The 24,940-nt window shown below is 45.9% G+C and overlaps 1 protein-coding gene across 2 annotated transcripts in view; it reads left to right on the forward strand.

Moving 5' to 3' along the window:
• The first annotated feature begins 14,568 nt into the window (after positions 1 to 14,568).
• The window catches only part of atp10a (ATPase phospholipid transporting 10A), a 29,573-nt gene continuing 19,201 nt past the window's right edge, over positions 14,569 to 24,940 (forward strand). The window contains exons 1-7 of one of the 2 annotated variants that reach the window (XM_076045603.1): positions 14,569 to 15,396; positions 18,739 to 18,943; positions 19,933 to 20,018; positions 22,256 to 22,362; positions 22,476 to 22,607; positions 22,705 to 22,835; positions 24,403 to 24,655. In XM_076045603.1, the coding sequence (XP_075901718.1) occupies positions 14,969 to 15,396; positions 18,739 to 18,943; positions 19,933 to 20,018; positions 22,256 to 22,362; positions 22,476 to 22,607; positions 22,705 to 22,835; positions 24,403 to 24,655 (1,342 nt within the window). In that variant the 5' untranslated portion in view covers positions 14,569 to 14,968. Of the gene's footprint in view, positions 15,397 to 18,738; positions 18,944 to 19,932; positions 20,019 to 21,828; positions 22,090 to 22,255; positions 22,363 to 22,475; positions 22,608 to 22,704; positions 22,836 to 24,402; positions 24,656 to 24,940 lie in introns of those variants that run through there. The other variant, XM_076045605.1, reaches the window with a different exon arrangement.

The following is a 24,940-nucleotide window of genomic DNA, read 5'->3' on the forward strand; positions in this document are numbered from 1 at the left end:
ATATATACACACACATACAGTGGGGCAGAAAAGTATTTGGCAGCTGAGAGGGGTCTGTAATGTTCATCATAGGTACACTTCAACTGTGAAAATGAAACTCAAGGAAATCACATTGTATTATTTTCAAAGAATTTATTTGTATAATGGTGCTGAAAATAAGTTTTTGATCAATAACAAAAGTTCGCTTCAATACTTTGTCATGTAACCCTGGTTGGCAATGACGGAGGTCAAACGTCTCCTGCAGGTCTTCACCAGGTTTGCGCACGCAGCTCTAGAGAAGATCTCCCATGCAGATCTTCTCAAGAGCTGTGATGTTTTGGGGTTGTCGCTGGGCAACACGGACTTTCAACTCCCTCCACAGACTCTCTATTGGACTGAGGTCCGTAGACTGGCGAGGCCACTCCAGAACCTTGAAATGCTTTTTACGCAGCAACTCCGTCGTTGCCCTGGTGGTGTGTTTGGGATCATTGTCGTGCTGGAAGATCCAGCCATGTTTCATCCTCAATGCTCTCACTGATGGAAGGACGCGTTTGCCCAAAATCTCACGATACATGGCCCCATTCATCCTTTCCTTAATACGGGTCAGTCGTCCTGCCCCCTTTGCCCAAAAGCAGCCCAAAAAGCATAATGTTTCCACCCTAATGCTTCACAGTGGGTACAGTATGGCGTTTACACCAAAGAGTTCCCCATTGGTCTCATCTGACCACATGACATTCTCCCAGTCCTCCTCTGGATCATCCAGATGGTCTCTGGTAAACTTTAGATGGGCCTTGACATGCTGGCTTAAGCAAGGGGACCTTTCGAACACTGCAGGGTTTTAATCCATGACAACGTAGTGTGTTACCAATAGTAACCTTTGTTACTGTGGTCCCAGCTCACTTCAGGTCATTGATCAGTTCCCCCCGTGTAGTTCTGGGCTGTTTCCTCACTGTTCTCAAGATCAAGATCATTTGTACCCCACGAGGTGAGATCTTGCATGGAGCCCCAGGTCGAGGGAGATTGCCAGTGGTCTTGTATTAATTCCATTTTCTAATAATTGCTCCAACAGTTGATCTCTTCTCACCTAGTTGCTCGCCTATTTTAGATTAGTTTAGTTAGGTCTTTATTGTCCCATAGGGAAAATCATTTTCACACGTTAGTCACATCAGTAGTTACAAATAACAATAAACATGCAGCTCTCTCCCAAACACATAAAAACCCTTTCTCGTACATTTAACTCATACATACAAAAAAAAATGGCTCATTGATTGGCTCATCCCAGTCTTGTGCAGGTGTACAATCTTGTCCCTGGTGTCCTTAGGCAGCTCTTTGGTCTTGGCCATGGTGGAGTGGTTGTAGTCTGACTGTTTAAGGGTGCGGACAGGTGTCTTTTATACAGATAACGAGTTCAAACAGGTGCCATTAATACAGATAACGAGTTCAAACAGGTGCCATTAATACAGATGAGTGGAGGATGGAAGAGCTTCTTAATGAAGAAGTAACAGGTCAGTGAGGGCCAGAATTCTTCCTTGTTTGTAGGAGCTAAATACTTATTTTCTGCACCATTATATAAATAAATTCTTTGAAAATCATACAATGTGATATCCTGGATATTTGTTTTACATTCTGAACATTACAGACCTCTCATCTTTTTAAGGGGGACAACTTGCAGAATCGGCGGTACACACACACACACATACATACATCAGTCGCTTCCACGTCCTTTTCCCTGAAGGTCGCAGTTGTTTTTCACTTCTCGCGACTGAAAATGAGGGACTCGGTGAAGATTAGGTTTTGATATCAGACACATCACAAACATGTTTTATACATCGGCTGATTTATCCCTGAAATCATACCAGAAGACCGTCCCTGAGCCCCGCTTGAGGTCTCTGACGCTGAGCTGATTGAGCGGGCAATTTTATATATACATATATGTATACATACATGTATATATATATATACATATATATATATATATATATATATATATATATATATATATATATATATATATATATATATATATGTATATATATGTAATTTTTTTTTTTTTTTTTTTTCTAGAAGCCTTTTTCCTTTCCTCTCAGCAAGAAAGCAAACTATACAAGCTGCCAGCACATCGACGTGTTCGCATCCACCTGCACCCAGTTTTTGCCTAGACAGTAGAAACACACAGAACAGAAAAATGCTTCCAGACTTGAAACAATTCTTCTCTGTCTGTTGTTCCACAATCTGGGCTGCTGTGATTCTGTAAACACTCTCGCTGTGACTCGCATTGCCTTTTATGTTTCAGACTGGAAGCAGACTTGTTTTTTCTTTTGTTTCTTCCTTTTTCTTATATCATATTCATGTCATCAAGTCAGTTCTGTTTTCCCTTGAGATTCATCAATTCCTCATCAGATTCCATGTACATACTGTAACTCCGAACCGACGTCTTTTCGGGTTTCATGCCACTCGCACGTCGTTGTTATTTCCCCTCTGTGATTTTCAGGCCTTGCTGTTTCTTTTCTTCTTAATGCGACATTCTTGATTTCCCGTTTTGTGTTGTAAATATAAAAGCACAATATGCACCGCCTCCGTTTTTTTTTAATTGTCGTTTTCCCTCCAAAAGGTAAGTAAGTGTCCATCCTGTGGAAAATATCCAAGCGGAGAAGTCGTGGCAATGCTGTCGCTGTTTTTCGAACATTTTCCGAAAACGTTCAACGTCGCCGTCCGAAGGCTGCGACGCGCCATCTGCAGCGCGCGGCTGAGCGGTTCGCCTCGCGTGGGAGTGACGCCACCTGTCAGGGGAGCTGGTGGCTCAGCAACGGGCCGATGGCGAGCGACGTCCCAGAACCGCCCGGAGGAGGAACGACGATCTCACTATGCGCTCAGATTCAGCGAATGTTCCTTTAAAGCTGTTGCCTTCCTGCTGCGTGAGTCACCGTAAAAGAAAACAACATAGCACCAGATTTGATGACCACTTTAAACTTTTTCAAACTTTATTAACACAATGTACGTCTCCAAAACAACCTTGACAATGACAATAAAGTTTTTATTCTATTCAATTCTATTCATATTAAGCGATATAATTCATCTTCATGACCTTAACTACATAGATATATATTGTTATATTCGTATGCTATATACTCTTATTCTATTTATATATTCTAGCCATGTTATTCTTTAAATGTTTGCCTGCTTACTAGACTGCATCAATATGTTGCACATTACTAATGGAGTGCAATATTTTGAAATATCTCTTAAAAATAATATTTTCACAGTCACAACTGTGTCAATGATTTAAAAAAAGGTTTCTAGACCCTCTGTTCTTCTCAGGAATGAAAATTGTTGACAGAAACATAAATATTTATTTGAAGATGAAGAACGGAAATGATAATTTATTAAAATACATATTTCTACACTGGTTATTTATATGGATTGAAAAAGGCAGATGGCTTCAAACTAAACCTTGCGGGACACCCTTGCTCTTGTATTTTGACAGGCTCATCTCACATTGTGTGGTCCCCTTATTGTCTTCCTTCCTATGTTTTTTCCCCCACAGCAATGTTTGATTCCATAATGTGTTTAACCTGTTTCTTGTTGTCTCTCTGCCCTGCTGCGTATTTAAACTGCGCTTCTCTTCCCCTCCGGACAGTGTCAGACCTCTCTGACGCTGGAGCGGCACAAGGTAGACAGTCTCTGTACCTTGTGTCCACTGTTCCAGCAACTCTTCCCTGCGTGAGTTGGTTAAACACTTTCCGAAACACTTTCTAAACACTGATCAGCAGATTCAGATGGTGTGTTTCAAAACCATTCAAAACCTACTTCTTTTTTTTGCTTGGTGTTCCTCCAGTCAAAAATCCATCTTTCATCAACTGTGTGGTCGAGCCTAGGAGTTCCAAATTGCAAAATAAAAAATCTGGCATAGGTGCAGAATAGCGAGGCTAAATTAACTAGGTCAAAACACACCATCTGAATCTGCTGATCAGCTTCCATTTTTCAACAGTTTTCTTGTTCCTGCAAACACACACTGGGGAAATCCATCAGACTTTATGTTTGTGCATCCTGCATATTTACTGCTCCAGGGTGATAAAGTCGTAGTAGAAATGATATTCAGTGGCGGTGGCGGCGGCATAATCCCACCAGAGGAGGTCATTTTCTCTTTGCGGGGCCTCATCAGCAGAAAGGATCAGGAAACAGCCACGGCTCCGCCTCTCTGGCTTTTGTATGCATCAACAACGTTCGGGTCACGCGGTGCCGGGGTAATTTTCAGAAACGGGAGCGGCGGCGGCCTCGTGCCCTCACTCGCTCGACAGTCGACCGCGTTCCTTAGTAATTCTGTCCCGGCTGTATTACATCCCAACCTGCATCACTCATTCTAATCAGATTTCAGTCCGCGCCCCCGTTTGTTGCGCCTCTCATCTCCCGCTCCCGCGTGTTAATGTTGCTGCAGGTGTAGGATGTGGGGAGGCGGGGGATGTAGAGGGTTACGCCAGCACTACGATAATTCAATTCGCAGGTTTACAGATTTATAGTTGCACACCTACAAATGGAAAACAGTGTGTGTGTGTGTGTGTGTGTGTGTGTGTGTGTGTGTGTGTGTGTGTGTGTGTGTGTGTGGACCCAAAAACGTGTAAGTGAGGGAAATTCTTCTCTTTTCAGAGAACCAGTTGTTTTGGCTCGGCTCACTAAAAAGAGTCGGCTCTTTTGGCTCCCAAGCGGCTCTTTAGATTTTCTGTTGCTTCTTTTATTCTATGACCAAATTAAGTGCTAGAATTAATAATTAATGTTCATGATATCAAACATTTTAAATGGGTATTATTTATACACTCAACATGGAACACAGTGCCGTAAAAATAAATCAAAGAAAAGAAAATAATTCAAAGAAACTAAATGCCTCAGCTTTCAGGGATTGATCCTGTTTCTTCTTTCGACTTGAAGAAACTTTGACACACACAAAGATCTCCACTAAAACACCTTCTAAATCGTTGCCAACTCTGCCACTGGATATGGATCAACCCGTCTTCTGGTTTACTTCCGGGACATTCGACATAACGTCCGCTATCTGCCCTGTTACTCTCTCCTCTCTGGCGCTCAGGCGTGAAGTGTTCAGCGCAGATAGACGGTTCCACATATCTCGACTAATCATCAACAACCAAAAAAACCCCAATAAATCGGCTCCCGAAAAAAAAAACGGCTCCCAATCAGCAGCCGTCTCTCTTCGTTCATTTCAAAGAGCCGGCTCTTAGAACCGATTCGTTTGCGAACGTCCCATCACTATTGTGGTGTTGATTTATTACAGTGAGAGGGTTGCAAGTTCACTTCCCGCTCAGACCTTTCTTTTTGTGGCTCACTTGTTCTCCCTGTGCATGCATAGGTGAGATTGCAACTCTGCAATCTGAGTTCAGGTTGAGTAGCGATCGAAGATGGATGGATGGATGGATGGATGGACGATCTTCTCATGCAAACATACATTTCCTTTTGTGTGTTGTTGTAACTGCTGCCTCCAGATTGCACTACAGAGGAGGTGGAATGTACGGCAGGGAGGAAGGACGGCCTAATGTGAACATTTGGGTTTGATGCGTCGTCCCTGCAAAGAGCAAAATGAGCCGTGAGGAATGAAGTGCGATTACTGCACAAGGGCGACTAACGTGCGGTAAAATTGCCACTTTATGGCCGTCGTGCACGTCAGAACCGGCAACTTGTGGGGAATAAAAACGAATATGTGTATATTCTTGATGTTGATGCGTTGAGAGCTCCAACTGGAAGGGACGTGTTTGATGGCTGAGACTCTGTAAGCGGCATGTAAATGAGCAATCTGGTGGTCTGGGCGTCGTAAAATCATAGTACTTTGCACCACGGGGAGAAATAATAGTACAGATTCATGAATGTATGATTTTTTTTTAATAATTATTTTGTAAAGGTAAATTGCACAGTTTTTCTCCACAGCATTCTCCAAACAGTTCCTCCAACCCCAGGCGATGTGAGCACAATATCGAGGAGGTTTTCACCCGGGAATCTGCGGGGAGGCTAATTAAAGTCAGGCTATCATAAATTTATGCCTTTAATGACACAGGCGCTTTGAATGCAGATTAATGAATCTATTAGAACCGGCGCTGCGTACATCAGCGGCACCTGCTGTGTGAGTAATTCCCCCATCGCCTCCCGCCTCATCCCCCCTCCCACACTCCCTCCAATCCGGGGAGAGCAGGTGGACCACGGAGCAAGCGGAGGGAAAATTGGATCTCCGGCTTCATCAACAAAGTGTTTTATCACCAGCAGATCAGCGAGCGCGGCGATGCACGCCGCTGAGAGCCAGAGCGGCGGCGCCAGGCCGCCACTCCATGTGCTGGGAAATTATTGTGAAAAAAAAAATTAATTGATTGACTTTGTGAGTGGTTTGATCGCCTCTCATTTTTGGATGGTAACTGCAGGTTTCATGCTGATTTGTCTCTTTTAAATGCAGAGAAGGGAAAAAAAAACCTTCTTTTGATTGGTTTGGGAAAAAACTAATGACGGCCACCCACCCTGACTCTATCACTACTGTCAGTTGGTGTATTGCCTCCTACTGTTGCTGGGGGAAACTGGGATGCGACTCTGCAGGCTAATGTTGGATATACGGTGTGTTTCTAAAGCTAACGCAGGAATAAAAACTGTCATCAACTAGTGTCGCACAACATTCTGTTTTCCCAGAATTCAACATGTTTACCATATCATTGTCATTTCACGGTCATCACTGAACAGTAAAGTAGCCAGAATGTTGTACCCAATGGGAAAACCCGATTTCTTGTTTTATCTGTTCGACCCACCGATGTGTGACTGACGCGGACCAGGTGTGACGGTGTATCTGGAGGCCACACTGTGCGTTGCTTCCGGGACGCTTGACCGACCGGAATGGGGGCTGATGGGGCAGAGAGCGGTGGGCTTTTTTCACACTCCAGACGCTTCAGACTGAATTTAGGGGTCCGGCAATCACGCGTCCGCACGCCTCCTTATTTCTTCCCCGAGGGCCAAACTTTTGCAGACATCCCGAACCAACCCTGTGACGCCACTGTTACACCCACCTCTGACCCGCCGTGTAACAAAGCACACTGTAAGATCATTGTAATGCCTCTAAGTGACATTAAAGCCCTACGATGCTCCGATCGGCTGGCACGCCGCCCGGGAACACTCTTGGTTAATGAGACGACTGTACGCATGTGCTCGCCCCCTTGGTCCACGTCTGGCCTGAGTGACAACCCTCTTGGTCGAATCTGCAGGTCACTGGTTTGACTGAAGCGGCCAGAGAGCAAATTAAACATCTTGTGCGAAATGGGAATACCGACTTCGATGACTCCACGTTGTCCGCACAATCGGAGCGGTCCAGTTTTTATCCTTGCTTGCTCAGTGGGAGGTCAGCGCTCGCCACAGAGCAAAACTACGACATCTAGTGGTGAAATTATGCTTCCCAGAACTCCCCAGCCACCATCAGTTATCTCTTTTACGTTTCATATCACTCTTCAGGATTTTCACGTAGGTAATTGTTTATGTTCAACAACAACTCAACACGTTTGTCACAATTGAAGTAGGGAAAATATATTTATTCTTAGAGTACCTCAGGAAGTCGCTTCCTTGTCACACTCCACACTCTCAGCTCAACGGTCTAAGTTTGTGGACGACATAAACTAGAAAAAGACAGAACTCTGGCGCAGAAATCTGAAACCTTCTTTTGCAGCCCGCTGCTCCTGGACAGACTTTGTCTGACTCACTCTGTCTGCTCTTGCGGCTGCTGCAAAGAAGGTTCGGCTGCGTCGCTGGAGCTCAAGACTTTCTTGGGAGGCAAATTTTTGTCTTGCTTTTCAGGCACGATGTGGTTCTTCAATGATCCTCCCAGGTAGGCGGTGATCCGTTTGTAGTCGGCCAGCTGCTCAGTGCACTTGAGGCTGGGCGTGGGCCTGACCGACTCGATCCGCTTCATGATCACCTCGTTCTCTTTCTGGATGCGCTCCTGCGTCCTCTTGCGGTTGAGGCCATTGTGGGAGATCTGTCTCAGCGGCGTGTTGCCCGACTTGCAGCTCTTGCTTGACGGCGAGCTCTTCCCCTGCGAGATGTACGTGAGCTCCAGGACGCACAGCTGGCCGCCACAACACTCGCTGCTGTCGCTGCAGCAGGCCAGCACCTGCACAGCGGGCTGAGGGCCTGTGGCATCGGGTGTGGAAGTGGAGTTCTCGCCCATCACCACACTGTTCGGATCTCTCGGACCATCTGTCCCGACTGATGTGGATCCAGTTGGCGGTGCCGCTTGCGGGCTACCCTCTCCGGCCTTCAGCGCTTTCTTAACACCTCTGTTTGCTGCGGCTGTCGTCATCACAGCCTCTGTTGGAGAAGCGACTTACCCAGTTTTGGATCCACCACCAGACTGCTCATGGCACTCTTCCTTGACACTGAAACCAAGACTTCAGGTCACAAAAGATTAAGGCATACACGTTGGATTGTCAGGACCCTGGCATCCAAATCCTTGCACTCCTTACATCCTGAGGTTTTTTTCTTTTCCTTTTTTGCAGTTGAACCTCAGTTACTGTGCTGTGCAGTACCTGGTGTGGGTGGGTGGGTGGGTGAGCAGGGAAACCACCCAGCCCAGTTGTCAGGCAAAAGCCAACGAGGCGAGTCGTGGAGGGCCGTCCTTAGAGAGCTCTGGAGACTTTAGAGTGGAAAGATCAAAGGACGTGACCATATCAGAGCTTTATTATTCTTCCCCATTGCTCCCAACACATTAGATCATTTCACATGGACATATTTTGCTAGGCAGATTTTGCCAAACTCTCATTTTATCTGTGAAATATTGCCAAACAGTGGAAGGTGAAATATTCTGTCAGATACATTCAACATGAATTCTTCACTCTATGTGACACCAGTTTGCTTACACTACCTCCAATTGTTTTTTCACAACTAAACCCCACCCTTTGACTCTTCATCTCAGAGAACATTGACTGTTCCTTCTGCTCATGTTTTGATCAGCTGAGGACTATTCAGACAGCACGGTTTTCAAAACAAAAAGTTTTAGTCCTTCAAGGGCACTATTTACAGTAAGCTGTATAGTGTTGTTCTCAAAACTAAATCGAAAATTCCAACCACCAGCACCACCAATGGCAAAAAGAATCTTGAATGTGCTATGAATCCAATGGGGAATCTGCAGAGGCCATGCACAAAGTAATTCAACCGGCACTGTGTTTATTTCACCGTAATAATTAGTAATTTAGCTCTTGTGTTATAGGAGCATTGCCGTTGAGAATGATCATTATCTGCTCGGCAGGAGTTGAGTCGTCCGATCGCAGCTTGAATTTGCACATCTTGACAGGCTCGTACTCACCACCCGGTCATTGATTAAAGGGTTGTATCACCGCTCTCGACTTCTTCTTCGCTGCATTGTAATTAAAAGCGGCCTTCCCTCCGGCGCAACGTGTCCATTGTTTATGCACGATCTTTCTTTGTGATTTCCCCGAGCACCACCGACTGCACATTTCTGCATGTTTAGCAAAAAAAAAAAATGTTTCCATTTCAGAGGCAAAGTCATCAAATCAATTACTCAGTTAATTACTCTGGTTTATTTGGGCATCAGCACACTGAAATTCTGAGCACATTGCATATTCAAGGAGCAGTGGGCTAAATCCTTTGATAACCAGGTCGTTCACGCTGAGCAGAGTGAACGCTCTGTTGTCCTTTCGTAGATGCTTTGCATCAACAGTCGTGGCAAGACAGAACCATCATGAATAATTTACTGCCGTTGTTGTAAAATACAAGATTTTAATTTAGCAGCCGTGTGTGTAGTCACCATAGCAGTGTAAGAGTAGATTAATGTGAGAAGCATGCTAATGTTTTTTTTTTGTTTTTTTTAGTTTTTTGTTTTTTTAATCTTGCCGCTGGAGAAGGTCTGTGTTTGACATGTTTGGCAGCAGGTGCAGTGTAGTGTTGCGTAGTGTAGTGTAGTAAGCTACGTGGATAAGTCCTGCCTATTTTGGATGGGTTTTAACCCTAACCAAGTCATACACCAGTAGAGAATTGAAAGGATAATTTGGTTGTGTTTACATAAATGTGGCTCTCTTAAAAACAAAACAAATTTAGAACAGTAGTCTAAATTTATTAAGTCGAGATTTCTGAATTTGCTTTTGAAGACTTGCAATGCGCAAGACAGCCATCACACGTGCAGGAAAAGTATTAAGTTTAACAAAAATGTAATAACTCGAGGTACTTTGAGTAATTTAGTAAATTTTGGAAGAGGAGCCCAGTACAGAAAATGTAATTAAACACACCATTCATGTGTCACGTTTAAATAGACCAATCAGTTTTCTTTTTTTGTGTTGTTTTTTTCACTGCAACATAAACTGGGTCACAGTCTTGTGGTTGCACATTTGTGTTTGATGAAATTATTTTCTAAGCCAGACAGGACAGGAGTAAAGCAAAAGCCTTCAGTAACACAGCCGCGACTGTAGCATCTATGCTAATCCACTTCAAAGCAGCTGGGCTCACAGTCACTTCCTGTTTCTCTTCTTGGTCTGTTCTTCTTGGTTAAAGTATAGAAAAATTCACTAGTAGGCCAAAAGTGTCTGCAAAAACATTAAAACGTGGATATTTTTGCACCAATTAATTTTTTCTTGTTTTGTTTTGGGGGTTGTTTCTTAGTATAAACATCCCATTCACACAAGAAGTGAGACCAAATTCCCCAAGGTTGACAATATAAAAAAGGAGGAGGCTCAGCTGCAGCCGAGGGAGACGCTCATTTTTAACTCAGCTGCATCTAAATGGCAGCACGTCTTTTTAATGCACCCGAACAACCTCCACGTCCGGAGCTCTTGAGAGAAACACTTCTTGACGGCTCTTCTCGTTAAACATGGTTTTGTTGTTTTTTTTAAATACGCAGGTTTTCCATAATTTACATGTGCTAATAAACCCTCGCTATTACAGCCTAAACGCCTCGGAGAGCCCAGAGGATGCCACTGCACTGACATAATTAAGAATAATGTCCTGCAGGCTTCACCTGCGCAAGACCGTGTGCCGGTCGACGCCTCCGCCTTCCAGCGCACTCATTTTGGAACGAGTGTCCTCGGTTTCCCGAAGTGTTGTGGGGAATCTGGTAGCTGTTGGTGTGGGTGGTGTCTCAAGTGATTGCATGTCAGTCATGCAGAGGGTGAACAATCTCAGTGCCAGTGCCTGTATTCTTTGTTTTCTCATTTTTTGCATGTGCAGCAGGTGCCCCAAATGGAACCTTTCCTAGATTCACTGGATTTGTACTCCACGAAATGCGTCACACCCGAAAAGCTGGGTGCTGTGTAATTGTTAACCTCATGAGAACAAAATTTGGACTTCATCTTTAGGACTGTGGTGTGTTATGACTTCAAAAACTATTGGGACAGTAACTCATTCTGGGTTTTTTGTCACAATAATTTTTATTTAATTCAAATTTCCTCTAGTGGTGGCAATTCTCGAAATTCTAATATTGCATCCCACAAATTCCTTGCCTTTATTTGAACTTTTGCATGCAAGATTAACAGTTTTGCGCTATGGTGAACGCTGTGGCAGGTAATTGAATGTCGGCCCATCATATCCTGCGCAGTGCAGCGTGACAAAAACCGACAGATACTGCCCTTTATGAGTTGAGAAATGCCTCACAGTTATGAGTGTGCAGTTTGTCACTTGCCTTTTTATGTTACGGGCGTCCGTATCTCTGGAGTCCCACCAAGTTATCGTCAAAAAATTAAAATTAAAGATTTTTTTCCCCACATCACACTGGTAATAAACTCAACCCTAAATTCATGGAACAAGCCATTCGAAGCCAGTATTTTTACTTTTATGAACTAGACGAAGGTGTGCTGTGGAAGACAGATTTTTATATATTTGTTCTTACACAAAGTAGATTTTTAATCACCATGACTGAACAGCTATAGGCACTTTCTTTTTGAAAGAAAAAAAAAAGTTAAACGCGTGAGGTTTTTAATCCGCCGCCTGCCATGTGTTGCAGCAGGAGGGCATTTTTCTTGTGCCGCGGATGCCATCTGCGCTAACTGATTGCCTCTGCCACCACGGCCTCGGGCCACATCATTCCACCAGATTGATCTGTCCTTCAACGGAATCAGCAGGTTTTCCCCGATTGGAAATCAGCAGGCTGGCGAATTATTGCTTATCCGTGTGATATCCAACCTGCCGATTTATAACCAAGGCAGGTCAGCGAGACAGACACACTTCCTCACTTCTCACCTTCCTGTCTGTCTGTCTGTCTGTCTGTTTGTCTGTCCTCCTCCTCCTCCCACGCCGTCTGACTTTTTTTGGCCAGAGTTTATTTGGCAATGCTGAACGTTGACCTTTGCAGTGCGAGCTTGTGTTTGCTTTTGCATATTTGTGTGAGTTCCAGGTGTGTTATTTTAAGCACCGGGGGGGGGGCATCGGAAACGCATTGGCATGCACCAGGTTAGCCGGATGATCAAATTTGCCAGTGTTATTTTGCAAGATGAAGCCATTATGTTTGTCTTTCTTTCTTTCTTTCTTTCACTGACAGAGACACACACACACACACACACACCGGCCTTCCTAGTGGGTTCTTCACACCCCTGGATCACTCTCCAGACAAACGGAGGTGGCAAACAGCGCTCCGTCTCTAGGCAACTGGAGAGTGTTCTCAGCGCACAGTCAGAGTTCCATCCAGCTGAAGGATTCCTGACTGAAACCCCCCTCATTTCATCAAGGCCTTTTGCACAGTTAACATGTGAAGAAATGCATATTGCTTGTGCTGTATGTGAATCTCTGCATCCATCCACTCACACATGCACATGCACATGTGCACACACACTGTGTTTATGTGTGTCTGCGTGTGTGCCTCTGAATGGAGTATCATGCCCTCTTCTGGCAGGATGTGGATGCTCTCTTGACTGAGCATTTCCCAATAGTCAAATTTGTACTTAAAAAGCACAAGAGGAAAGTAATCAGAGTCTTCTTCTTTTTTTTTTTTCTTTCAGCATAAGGAACTAAATTATGTTTAAAATCCTACCTTATACATCAACTTCTACAACACACAAAATAGTTTTGGCTTTGCTTTCAAAATAATTTTAATGCGGCAGAGCTAAGAGGCCGGCAAATTAATTGCATCAGCGGATGAAAAAAAGTGATTCCATATTACAAATTTTTTGTGTGTAGATTTCAAGATGCTTCAGTCTCTCGGAGAAAAAACAACAACCCACAAAGCTTCACTTGTGTCTCAAACAAAGTATGATGTGATTTTATTCTTAGAGGAGAAACGTAACCCAATTTAATTTTTCCTGTCGTTTGCTGGCTTTTTGAGGCCATTGCCGGCAGAGATACATCTTGCTTCGGCCATTTATCATGGGCGGAATTGAATTCTGCCCTGTGACGGGACACCGTATACCATGTACGATGGCTGATTTGTGCTTTTTAGTCCAACAACTGGATGCTTCTCTGGCAAACGGCAGCGGGCTGATCTGGGATACGCCTTTGATTTATCTCCACTGGCAAAGCTGCTGGCTAAGTGGCCAGTCAATCTCATGACTGGGGCTGAAATACCAACAATATATCAAAAGCTGCAGGTCACATGTCCGATCTACCAGCGCTCATGACTTTGTGTTGCCTCATGCCTCACATTGCTGTATTTCAGACCAACTTTCACTGAGACTTTGATATTCATTGACATGTTCAAGTAGAAACAAAATCCAACAAAGGCCATCACATTCAATATTTACAGTGTAGATTAAACTTATTTGACTAAAAGTAACATTTAACATTATTCTAATAACCTGTTACCCATGTGAAGTTAACCAGCATTCAAACAAGTAGTCCATTCTCGCTAAATATATTTATTTACTCACATGCCTTTAAGGCTTTCAATCTATCTATCTACATGTTTTGCTATGTTTGTTTGTTTGTTTGTTTTTTACATTTGACCATTCTTAGAGGCACGCCTAACAAAGATTTTGCCTTCTTTTGAGTACAATGCAATTTAAGGGTACTACTGCAAATTCTCAGGGACCTGAATATTAAACAGACATTTCCAGCATTTCCTGCATAAGCCTCAATTCAATAAGTTGGAATTCGACTGGAGCAATACCATGTTATTTATATTCCGTTCCCTAAAAATCATATCTCACGTTTTCAACTGGCGAGTTAATCTTCACAAAACTATTTGTGTTTTTGTTGACGAAATACTTTTAGTCCAAGCAAATTGAGCCGGGTTCATGTTAGTTTGTTAATTTTTGTTGTTTTATTTTTTACATTTTTCGAATTCTAAAGCAAACGCTTACGTAAGTTTCGTTGGGTTTCGTTTCTGAGTTTCACTGACAGAGTTTCTCAAACGTAACTTTTTCCGCTAAAATGAAAAGTGTAAACAGAGTTGATGTTTGGCTGCTTCCTGTGACTCATGTAAACTCCAATAATACCGCGTGGCACTTGGAGACTAGAAGGGAAAAAAGGAAAAAACGGGTGGGATCGAGGTGGAGCCTTCGGCTCAGGTTTCCAGAGAAGTTCGCGGTTCGCCCCCCTCCAAACAAAAATACTAGCTGACGAACATCCGGGTTCTGCGCAGGGCCGCCATACTTCCGCTGATCTACATCGACAAGACCCGCGCGAGCACCGTGCCAGTAGCCCATTGTGGTGATTTATAGATCGCGGGCCCGCTTACAGTTGTGCGTGGCCACTATCTCAGCATCCTTCCCGGCGATAGGGGGGTGGGGGGGGGGGGGGGGGGGGGAGCGAAAGGAAGCTAAACAAGCAAAAGTTTGCCCTCCTCCTCCCTCCTCTGTCTGGGCTGAAAAGAGGAGTCGACATGGATGAAGCCGAGCTATCGGAGTGAGTTCGGATAGGAGCTGACTGATTATGTAGGGGAGGGGGGGAAGAGGGAGGAGGAAAAAAAAACTTTACACGGTGAAAGAATGATAACCTAGCCCGAGCACTTTGGCGCATGAGAGGACGCGAGACGCTCAAGTGTGGGAAAGTTTGAAGCCCCGGCTCGGCTCGGCCCGGGGCGGTTATGGCGCGGGACACCGAGGACCCCGGGACGGCCAAGGCTCCCACCAAAGTCAAGCGGCAGCGGAAAAAGAAGAGCAAAGAGAGCAAGACGCGGCTGGTGCACGTCAACATACTCTTCGACGGCGCCAAGGGCGAGGAGAACCCCAACCGACACTACGCCAGCAACAAGATCAAGACCACCAAGTACACCGTGCTCTCCTTCCTGCCCAAGAACCTCTTCGAGCAGTTCCACCGCTTCGCCAATGTTTACTTTGTCTTCATCGCGCTGCTCAACTTCGTGCCGGTGGTGAACGCGTTCCAGCCGGAGCTCGCCCTCGCCCCTGTCGTCTTCATCCTGTCCGTCACCGCCATCAAGGACCTGTGGGAGGACTACAGGAGGCACCGGTCCGACAAGGAGATCAACCACATGGACTGTTTGGTGTACAGCAGGTAGGGGTTTTTTTTTTTTTTTTTTTTTTTTTGGGGGGGGGGGGGGGGGTCCCAGCCAGATGTTGGAAAAATATTTGAAGCATCTCGCCGCCACCGTCGTGTGTCTCCCTGCACTGAAGTGCACTTCCTGTTAAAGCTCTGGTCAAGCCCTTTCTTTTCCTCACAGAAGCACAACACCTCAAACTGGTACACACATGAGGATCACAGGGTATGTATCACACCTGGAACTCTATCGCGTGGCCCTCTGCGACCTGTCAGTCAGCCGTGACCTCAGCACGTCAGCCTTCTTCTCTTATGAAACAACCTGTTGCTGTCCCGGGCTTCCTCCCGGCTACTATTTTCCTTAGTGTGTGCATATGCGCTCGTGTGTTTGCAGTGTACGTCGCTAATGAAAAGCAGCACTGTTGTCCGTGTTACAGAGCATAATTCACACACGCGGTCAAAAGGCTCAGTGTCTGGTGGCTCCATCAAGTTCCTCATTGAGTTGTTCTCATTGGGAGGCTGCTGGACGCTGTATAATCGAGTTTCATTCTGCCACATTGTGCAAAAAAAAAAAAAAAATTCTCTTTCCCAACGTGACCACTGGCAGGCTTGGGTAAACCTGCCGGGCCATACCTCCGGGTCATGTCATCGTCTGGGGGTTGTGCAACGATGCCGGTCCCGATGATCCCTGGATGGCTTGTTTGTGTTTGTTTACGTCACAAGGCTGTGGCTAACAGCTGTGCAGACGTCAACCGTGGAGTTGAAAATTGAGACTCAGCTTCAGTTTGGAGAAGTTGGCATGCAACAGGTGGTATTGTTAAAAATAGGTTTAATGCGTTAACCCGAGGCGCCCAATTTTCTGTTTGCTACTCTTCACCTTGGACCACTGAAAAGACACTTATAAATAATTGCTGAATACAACGTGGAGCTTTAAAACAGGGTGCTTTAGCCCTCTGTTGACAACAGCCCACTGAAATGCCTGACAATTAGCCTCCTGCTAAAAGCAGAGCTCGGCCATAACCTCCACAACATGTTTGGCTGAAAGGAGTCGACATAAACAAGGATGCTTGCCAAGGTGTCTCAGCGAAGACGGGGTAAACGCTCGCTCCTGCCTATCAGACGTCTCGGAGCCCCCTGTGACATCACGGAGGGAGTTTTCTTTAGCGCACATTTGAAATCTGAAAGGCAGAGTGGACGATCCTGGAGTTCCTCGTCGGGCTGTCAGGGGGATGTGTTGTCAGAAAACTCATACGGAGTGAATTGTGCAGCACACCGGGCCTTTAAAGAGACGGCAGGGATTGATTAGATGCTATCAGACACTCTTGACACGGGAGGCACTTTGAGCCCTGCTCAGCCATGATGTGACAAATGCCTCATGTGTTTCACAGGAAGCACTGAGGATTATAAACACCGGCCAAGTTCCGCAAGATAAACTGTCATTTGTTTTTTGTCTCTCTCTGTTGTTTACCGAGATAATGATGGATTTTTTTTTTTTAAGATGCAAGATCAGAGAGCTGTGAAGTGGTCTGAGTGGTCTAAATCAATCTGATGAAGGTTGTTTTTGGTTCGTTAGCTTCTCTGCCCGCTGCTGCCAGTGAGCCGTTCTGCCGTGCGGCTTCCTAGTCTCACTATGGCCAACGCTGTGTGTTTGCCTTATCTCTTAAGGACAGGCTGGCAGTTTAACATTATTTTGTTGGTGTCACTTGACCTCTGCATTAGTCCTGGCATCCTGCGTTTCCCCACACAGAAAGCTGCTCGGCCGCTAGTCAGAGGTTTTTAGTGTTGCGGCTAATTCTCACGGGGGTTTTCTCATAAAAAGCCACTTAATAATATCCCACAGACTCAATTTGCACGGGGTGGTGGCTTGATAGCGCTGAAAATGTTTATCAGCCTTGTCCTGCTGTAAGCTGCTGGCGTTTAAATAGGCCAGCCCCGCTATCGGCCGTCCTCTGGAACACGCACTCCCCGTGTCGTAGCAGCAGTCAGAACTTGTCTAAATATTTTCACAAATACATCCTGTCCTGACTATAGTTTCGACCCCCCCCCCCCTTAAAAATGCCTTTGAAATATGTTGCTCGTGCGCTTATGAACGTCAACTTTTATCAAAAGTTTGCGGTGTTTACACAATCTGCCGCTGTCTGGCCACGCGCTGCTCCTCTGAAGCAGCTCCGCTGGATGAAGAGGAATCCGAGAATTTACCCCGAGTACGGACGACTTCAAGGAAATTTGTTTTCCCCTAAGTTGCCTTTTTAAAAAAAAAATCCTTTCATTCATCAGTTTGCTGTTGATCTGCTTTACACTGCACTACCAACTGCTGCTGCTGCTGCTCCTCCAGGTCACCGAATGTCTCATTCAACCCTGATACCTCTATCTGGCTGATGTTCCGCAGAACTGACTGATTGTCCTCTCTAAACCGAGTGGGTGGCGTGCCTGTGCTGTGTTCTATGTTCTGTAGTTATCTAGCGGTCATGCGCAGACAATTTCTCATCCGGACAGCATTTAAGGGCAGATTCCTGGCAGACGGCAGAAATGAATTCATTTTGGCCACATAGATGGTCTTTGTTTTCGTGTTCGCGTTCTCCCACATGTTACTCTTGGCTGGACAAGCTAAAAAAATGTGTTTTTTAGCTTGCAAAAAGCTGCAATTGTTTGCAAGTGTTGTGTTCCCAAAAAAGGAGTTTTAAAAATATTTCGGCGTTATGAACAATTTCTAGTTGTTCTTTAATCAAGATCGCCCTTTGAAAATCAGGGCGGCCACGGCTGGAAGTGGAGACACAGTTCAACTGTTTGCACAGCACTAATCTTGTTTGTACATAGCGATCAATATAGCAATATTTTCTTGTGAAACTATCTCTGGCTTGGCTGCAGGTTGATACCGGTGACCAGCGTTTGTTGTCGGAGCAGCTGTTTCTCGCTGCTCTTCCATCTCCCGTCTCCTTACGTTTCAAGGGCGGCGGGTTGTCCTGACTGGCACCGTTAGTTTCCCGCAACAGCCCGGCCCAGCCCGGTCATGGAATTGTTCCTGTTGAGACTCTGCCCTGCGCTGCAGGATGATCAGTGTGTGATTCCGATCCCGGAGGGCACCGAGGGGTCGTTAACGCTCGCTGCTCTGCGGTGAGGAGAATCAGTCGTAGACTTTTGCCCGTTAAAGTTGGACCTTTCCGCCGCGGTTCTCAAATCACATTTGTTTATCCCCCTAAAAAAAACAACGAAGCCGCATATCCGACCGCATCTAGCGGTTGTGTAAACCAGAGATGATGCTCCGTGACGCCACATTTAAGTTTATTTGCCCGACTGACTCTCTCTCTCTCTCTCTCTCTCTCCCTCCCTCTCCCTCTCTCTCTGGCTGATGCCTTCCAGGGCGGATCGGCGCTACGTGGAGAAGTTCTGGAAGGAGGTGCGGGTGGGAGACTTCATCAAGCTGCGGTGCAACGAGATCCTCCCAGCCGACGTGCTGCTGCTGACCTCCAGCGACCCCGACCGCCTCTGCCACATCGAGACGGCCACGCTGGACGGCGAGACCAACCTGAAGCAGAGGCAGGTGGTCCGCAGCTTCTTCGACCTGGTGAGACTCTGGGATTTTTGGTTTTCGTACTCTCTTATATTGGTGAAAGCTTAATATACTGTCCTTAAATACATTAATAATAGTGCATACTAACAGTACAATGCAAGTAATTGGGTTTTCCTATCCTTAGATTGGTTCGCGTATATATATATATAAGAATATACCTAGTGCAATATAGAACATAAGGGTCTTGCTCCTAGTTAGCTGCCATCTTGCGCCACCATTTTTTCAAGGAAGCCCCCCTGACAGTGGCCTGCATACCAAACGCGCTGACTGGACCTTGACATTTTTGTGAATCTTGCCACTTGCAGAGATTTTTTAGGGCTCAGGAATGTTGGCGGGTCACACAGTTTGCCTGGCTTGTCCATTAGAATGATTTTGGAAACATCTTTTTTTTGTGTGTTTTTTTCTTTTCTCAGTCCTAGAATTAAGTTTGACATACAGCAGGTCAACCCAGCCAATTATTGCTTCATCATATTTAAGATAATCTTATACTGCTATACTGTCCCAAGCATCGTGATGCATGAATTGTTTTTATGAATGCACTCAAATTTACTGCAGCGTAGCTGTGTTTTTGTTTTTTCAATGGACTGAATTAAAAGCCTCTATTTTCCCCTGAGGCCACTAAGTCGGCCTCATGACCTTCCATGGATTTATATCTTTCTTTTAAACAGACATAGGTTTTTTCCTCCCTTTTACCTTTTTTTCCCGGCGGAACTTCTGCCTCACTTTCTGAGGATGGCAGAAGTTCCGCTGAAATATGTACAAGGAAGAAAAAAAACCTATGTCTGTTTAAAAGAAAGATATAAATCCATTCAAAATTGAAGACAGAATGAACACACACATCTCCCATGAGTTTCCAGTTCATCACTGTGGGCAGCGGACCAGCAGGTCACGGCGTAGCGCCCTCTTGCGCGTCCTCTGAACAAGTGCACCGTTTTGCTGTCCACTCGCTGGTTAACCCGCTGTTTGTGCTCGTCGCCCTGCAGGATTGCGACTTCGACCCGCTGAAGTACAACAGCGTCATCGAGTGCGAGAAGCCCAACAACGACCTGAACCGATTCCGAGGATACATGTGAGTCCGCCGCTCGGCTGCAGTGGTCTGATGGCCGCTAATCAAGGTTTCTCATCACCGCAAATTATCCCTGCAACACTTTCCAGCAGCGCCTCCCGCCCTCGAAGCGAGGGGAAATCATGTGATCCAGCAGCAGTTTGTTGACCGGCCAGGAATCTCACAACCGCTAATTAAGACTCATAAAGTTTTTTGTTTTTTTTCCGAGTCACGACTCCGGCGTGGCCCTCCTGGGATGTTGCGGTTGCCATGTTTGGATGAGCACATGCAAAGATGTTTTTTTGAGCCGACTGCTCTTTTCTTCCCTCTCAGCCGATTGATTTTCCTGCCCTCCACCTCGTTTCTCTTCTTGTCCGAGCGCCCAGGGTAAAAAAAAAAACAAAAAACAAACTTGCAGGAAGTTTTTGGCTGACGGAGACGAGGACGCAGGAATGCTGCGCTCAGTCGCTCACGGCGATTCTGCGATTCTTGTTTGTGAGTCACACCGAAGCCAAGCGGCGCGCGCTTTGCTGTTGTGTGTTTATCAGCGTCCAGACGGCGTCTGTTTGTCCGCGTGCGGCACTTCAACCTGCCACGTCGTTGCACTTGAACCCCGCGAACCGCCGCAAAGCTTTTGCTCTCACTCTATTGTCTCGCGCATGTTTTTTTTTTTTTTTGTGACTGCGGAAAAGATGGCGGCCGCTCGCCGGAGTTTCCCTTTCAGAACTCTTGTGCTCACGTGTTCCTGGCAGCGTAGCGGAAACCTTAAAGGAAGGAGAGAGCAACGCTCGCGTCTCGAAGAAACAGCAGAAATGAAAGTTTAGAGAACTCCCATTGCCTTTTGGTCCCTGTGTCAAGAAGGGGAAAGGCCTGGGAAGACAAGGTTGTTGTTTTATGGTAACATCCCTGCAACAGTCAAAGCTACTTAGTCATGGCGTGTGTTTGTTTGTCTGTTTGTTTGAAAGAGACAACAAACATTTTTACAGACTCTTAAAACTCAAATTGGATGGAACTGTCTGGCGCTGCTAGAGAACCTTGTTTGCCAAACTTTAGTGTTGAAGTAGTTTTCTTCAGTATCACCACATCTTCCCAGTGTTTGAAAGAAGTGCTTGAAATGGTTTCTACCCCCCAAAAAAGCGGCCGAGTTTCCGACCAAGTCGCATCGTTTCCCCGTCGGTCACGCTGACGAATCACATGACCACATTCCACGGATTCACCGGCACCAGCGCCGTCCCATGATGCTCCCCTGTCCCCAGTCTCGCCGGGATGTTTGCTCGCTGTTGTGTAACCTTGTGTGTGTGTGTGTCTAGGTGTGTGTGTGTGACAGCCAAGCAGCCGAGGCCCCCGAATCACAGCAGCATGATTATGACATTTATTCTTCGCTATGAAGGAGAGCAGATGCTGCGGGTGTTGGGTTGCCAGGCTACGGCGAGGCAGCAGCTTTTATTGAGTTACGGCCCAACGGTGGTGAGTCTAATCAGGTCGGGTGGGGGCTGGTTCGGGTGCACTCTGAGGGTCGACGAGCGAGAGCTGTGGGAGCAACGGGGACGGGCCGTGTGTGTTCACTGCATGTATTAATTTATAGCGTCTGACACGGGTCAGTTCTCCTGCTGTCAGAGGCCGAAGGATGAACGGCACTGGTGGGGAAATGCGGTGACACTCGACTGGTTTTGTTAGTTGGTTTGTTGTTGTTGTTGTTGTGGTTGTTTTAAGAGAGGCACTAGCGGAGATGTTTAGGCGTCAAAATTCCTGTTTTTAAAAGAAATTGTAGTGGTTTGCTCCACTTTGCGCATTTAAAAAAAAAAAGTTCTTTCCTCCGTGTCACTGGCTACCACGCAGAGAAAGAGACGTGCAGCAGCTTTGGAAGCAGGGTTCCCTCTCTTCTTCTTGGTATTTACAACTCTGACCCTCCAGACTCCAGAGTGGAAGAAGCTTTAAATCTGCGTGAGATGAAGCGCCATGTTTCCTGATCGACTGGGTGCGTGCAGGAGTTTACCGGCAGAGCTGGAAGGTTGTCGGTGCCTGTATATCAGAGGGGATTTGTGCTGAGATCAGGAATCCTGGCCGGGGGGAAGACCGAGACAGAGACCAGACCGTAATGATCGATCGTTCGGAGGCGCTGAGCTGGAGGAGTCGGCAGAAAAAATCTGCTGCTGTTGTTGGACTCTTCTGCGTAGTCCTTTTTTTCCTTCTCTTCCTTCTTTTCTAGTGTAAAGCCGTGATTTGGACGACCGCTGATGGAATCCCCTTTTGTTTTGCAGAATTCATCGCAGCGGTAAAAAAGATGCACTTTACAAAGACAACCTGCTGCTGCGAGGCTGCACCGTCCGCAACACGGAGGAGGCTGTCGGGATCGTCATTTATGCAGGTGAAGCCCTTTAAAAAGAAGTAGAAGAAGAAGAAGAAGAAAGAAAAACACAAACAAAAAATGTTGTTTGATGGATCTCTGAAATGTCCTGAACATGTGTCATGTTCCTGCAGGGCACGAAACCAAAGCCATGCTCAACAACAACGGCCCGCGTTACAAGCGCAGCAAACTGGAGAGACAGATGAATGTAGACGTCTTCTGGTGCGTCGTCATCCTGCTGGTCATGTGCCTGTTTGCAGCCGTCGGTGCGTAAACATATATATACATATTTTATATTGCTGGTCAGAAAACCTCCTCTAGTCACTGACTTGTGTTTTAACGGCCGTTTTCTCCTGCTTGCAGGTCACGGCCTGTGGATGTTCCAGTACGGCGTCCAAAGGCCCGTGTTTGACGTGCTCAGCCGGGAGGGGACGGACTTATCGCCCATCATGTCGGCCATTTATCTCTTCCTCACCATGATCATCGTCTTTCAGGTACGGAACGGAGGAGCGACTCTGGGCGATAGCGGCGGAAGCAGCAGCCGAGTAGCTTCTGCCCAGTTTGAAATGTTTTATCGCGCTGCGGTAAATCAAAACACTGCCCTGTGTGTGTGTGTGTGTGTGTGTGTGTGTGTGTGTGTGTGTGTGTGTGTGTGTGTGTGTGTGTGTGTGTGTGTGTGTGTGTGTGTGTGTGTGTGTGTGTGTGACCTCTGCATTTTTATCTCCACATTAAAGCAGCAGCAGCAGTGGGAAAGTGTTTCCACTGTGCTGCAAACTGATTCTGAGAACAGGGGGGTCAATATGCGGCCCGACACATCCATTGGTCAGGGTTTTTTTTTTCTCTCCTTGTTTAGCTTTCATGTTTGCATGACAGCGATCGTGTCACCGTGTCACCGTGTCCCATGTCAGACAGGCGCTCCAGTCGGCCGTCTGAGGCCCGAGCTGCCACCGCCACCGACTTTGCTCGATGCACATTGCAAAGAAACACAGGAAGGGTCATGCTCACAAAACGGCTGTGACTCATTTTTCTGAGCCGCGCTCCGATTTTTTCCTGAAATGTTGCGGGGAAATTGCTCAACTTTGAACAATCGAAAGCCTCTGGGCCACGCAGTGTGACGCATCTTAAATTATTTCAAGACAATTTTAGCCGCTGGAAAAACAAACAAACAAAAGTTCTCTTTCTCTTTTTTTTTCCCTATCTTGATATATGAACCCACTTGTTCAGTTACAATGTTTATCTATTATTTTACTATTACACCAGCTTTTGCTGTAACAGTCATTTCACTCACTTGCCTCACTCACACACTCACTTGTGTTCCTATTTCAGGTCATTTTTTCATCATCTACTGTATTATCTTATTCTTTTCCCATCCTGAGCTCCAGTGGATCAGCCTCACCCCATTAATGATTAATTCTTACAACTTTAGCCCGATGTATGCAGCCAGTTGCTAAAACACCGGGTGTTAAGCTTCCTGCTAAAGCTGATGCTTTCTTGAACCTTCCTTGTGTTTTGGAGTGGGACAAAGACAGAGGGGCGATGAGGGTGCTGCACCAATCTGGGAGAGCTGTCAGTTCCCCTTGTGACATCACAAAGTGCCAGTTTCCAGAACTGTGTGGTTTTTTTTTTTTCGTTTTTTTTTTTTTTTCCCAAAGAGCAGACATGCAAAAGGGGGAAAAGTCTCTGGGGAAGTTGTAGTGGCTACAAACGCACAACACTGCACTGTCAAAACACATAGTGGGAGCTTTAACAGCGTTGTCCTCCTGTTGTTATTGTTGTTAACATGTTTTACATTCAAAACTAACTAAATATCTGGTGTTTCTATTGACCTTTGTACTTCTTTGTCTACAGTCCACCATCTTTTTTTGTGATTTTTTTGTTATTTTATTTTATTTTTTGCTTTGGTTGCTTGTTTGTCTGTGTGTCTGCTTTGTAATCTTTTGATCTGGACCTTGAGTCTGTTAAATAATACGCCTATCTATCTATCTATAAAGAGTGGTGGAGTGAATCTTTAAAAAGCTGCTGAACGCTAACAATCTTTTCTCTCCCGTCCTCCTCCTCCAGGTGTTGATCCCCATCTCCCTGTTTGTGTCGATCGAGATTGTGAAGATCTGCCAGGTGTACTTCATCCACCAGGATATGGAGTTGTATGACGAGGAGACGGACACCCACCTGCAGTGCCGGGCTCTCAACATCACAGAGGACCTCGGCCAGATGCAGTACATCTTCTCCGACAAGACGGGCACGCTGACCGAGAACAAGATGGTGTTCCGCCGCTGCACCGTGGCCGGGGTGGAGTACTCGCACGACGCCAACGGTAAGTCCGCGCGGCGAGAGGGCTCATTAGCCACGTTCAGACTGCCAGCCAAAATCCGATTTTCAGCCCATCCAGATTGAAACCGGATGGCTCTTTTGTGGTCTGAACAGTCATAAATCACATGAAATCTGATTTTTGCAAAACGGATTGAAACCACCTTCGGGAGGTTGTTTCTAATGGCATTTGGACAGATGAGTCACAGTCTGAACAGCTCCAAACACAACGAAGGGCTTTGACTGTCCGTGACGTCACTCTCACGCCACACAAGACCCAATGCGCCAGACC

Source organism: Nelusetta ayraudi, unplaced genomic scaffold (genome assembly GCF_046127955.1).
Source record: "Nelusetta ayraudi isolate G7.1 ecotype Tasmania unplaced genomic scaffold, CSIRO-AGI_Nayr_v1 ptg000084l, whole genome shotgun sequence".
Taxonomy (NCBI): Eukaryota; Metazoa; Chordata; class Actinopteri; order Tetraodontiformes; family Monacanthidae; genus Nelusetta; species Nelusetta ayraudi.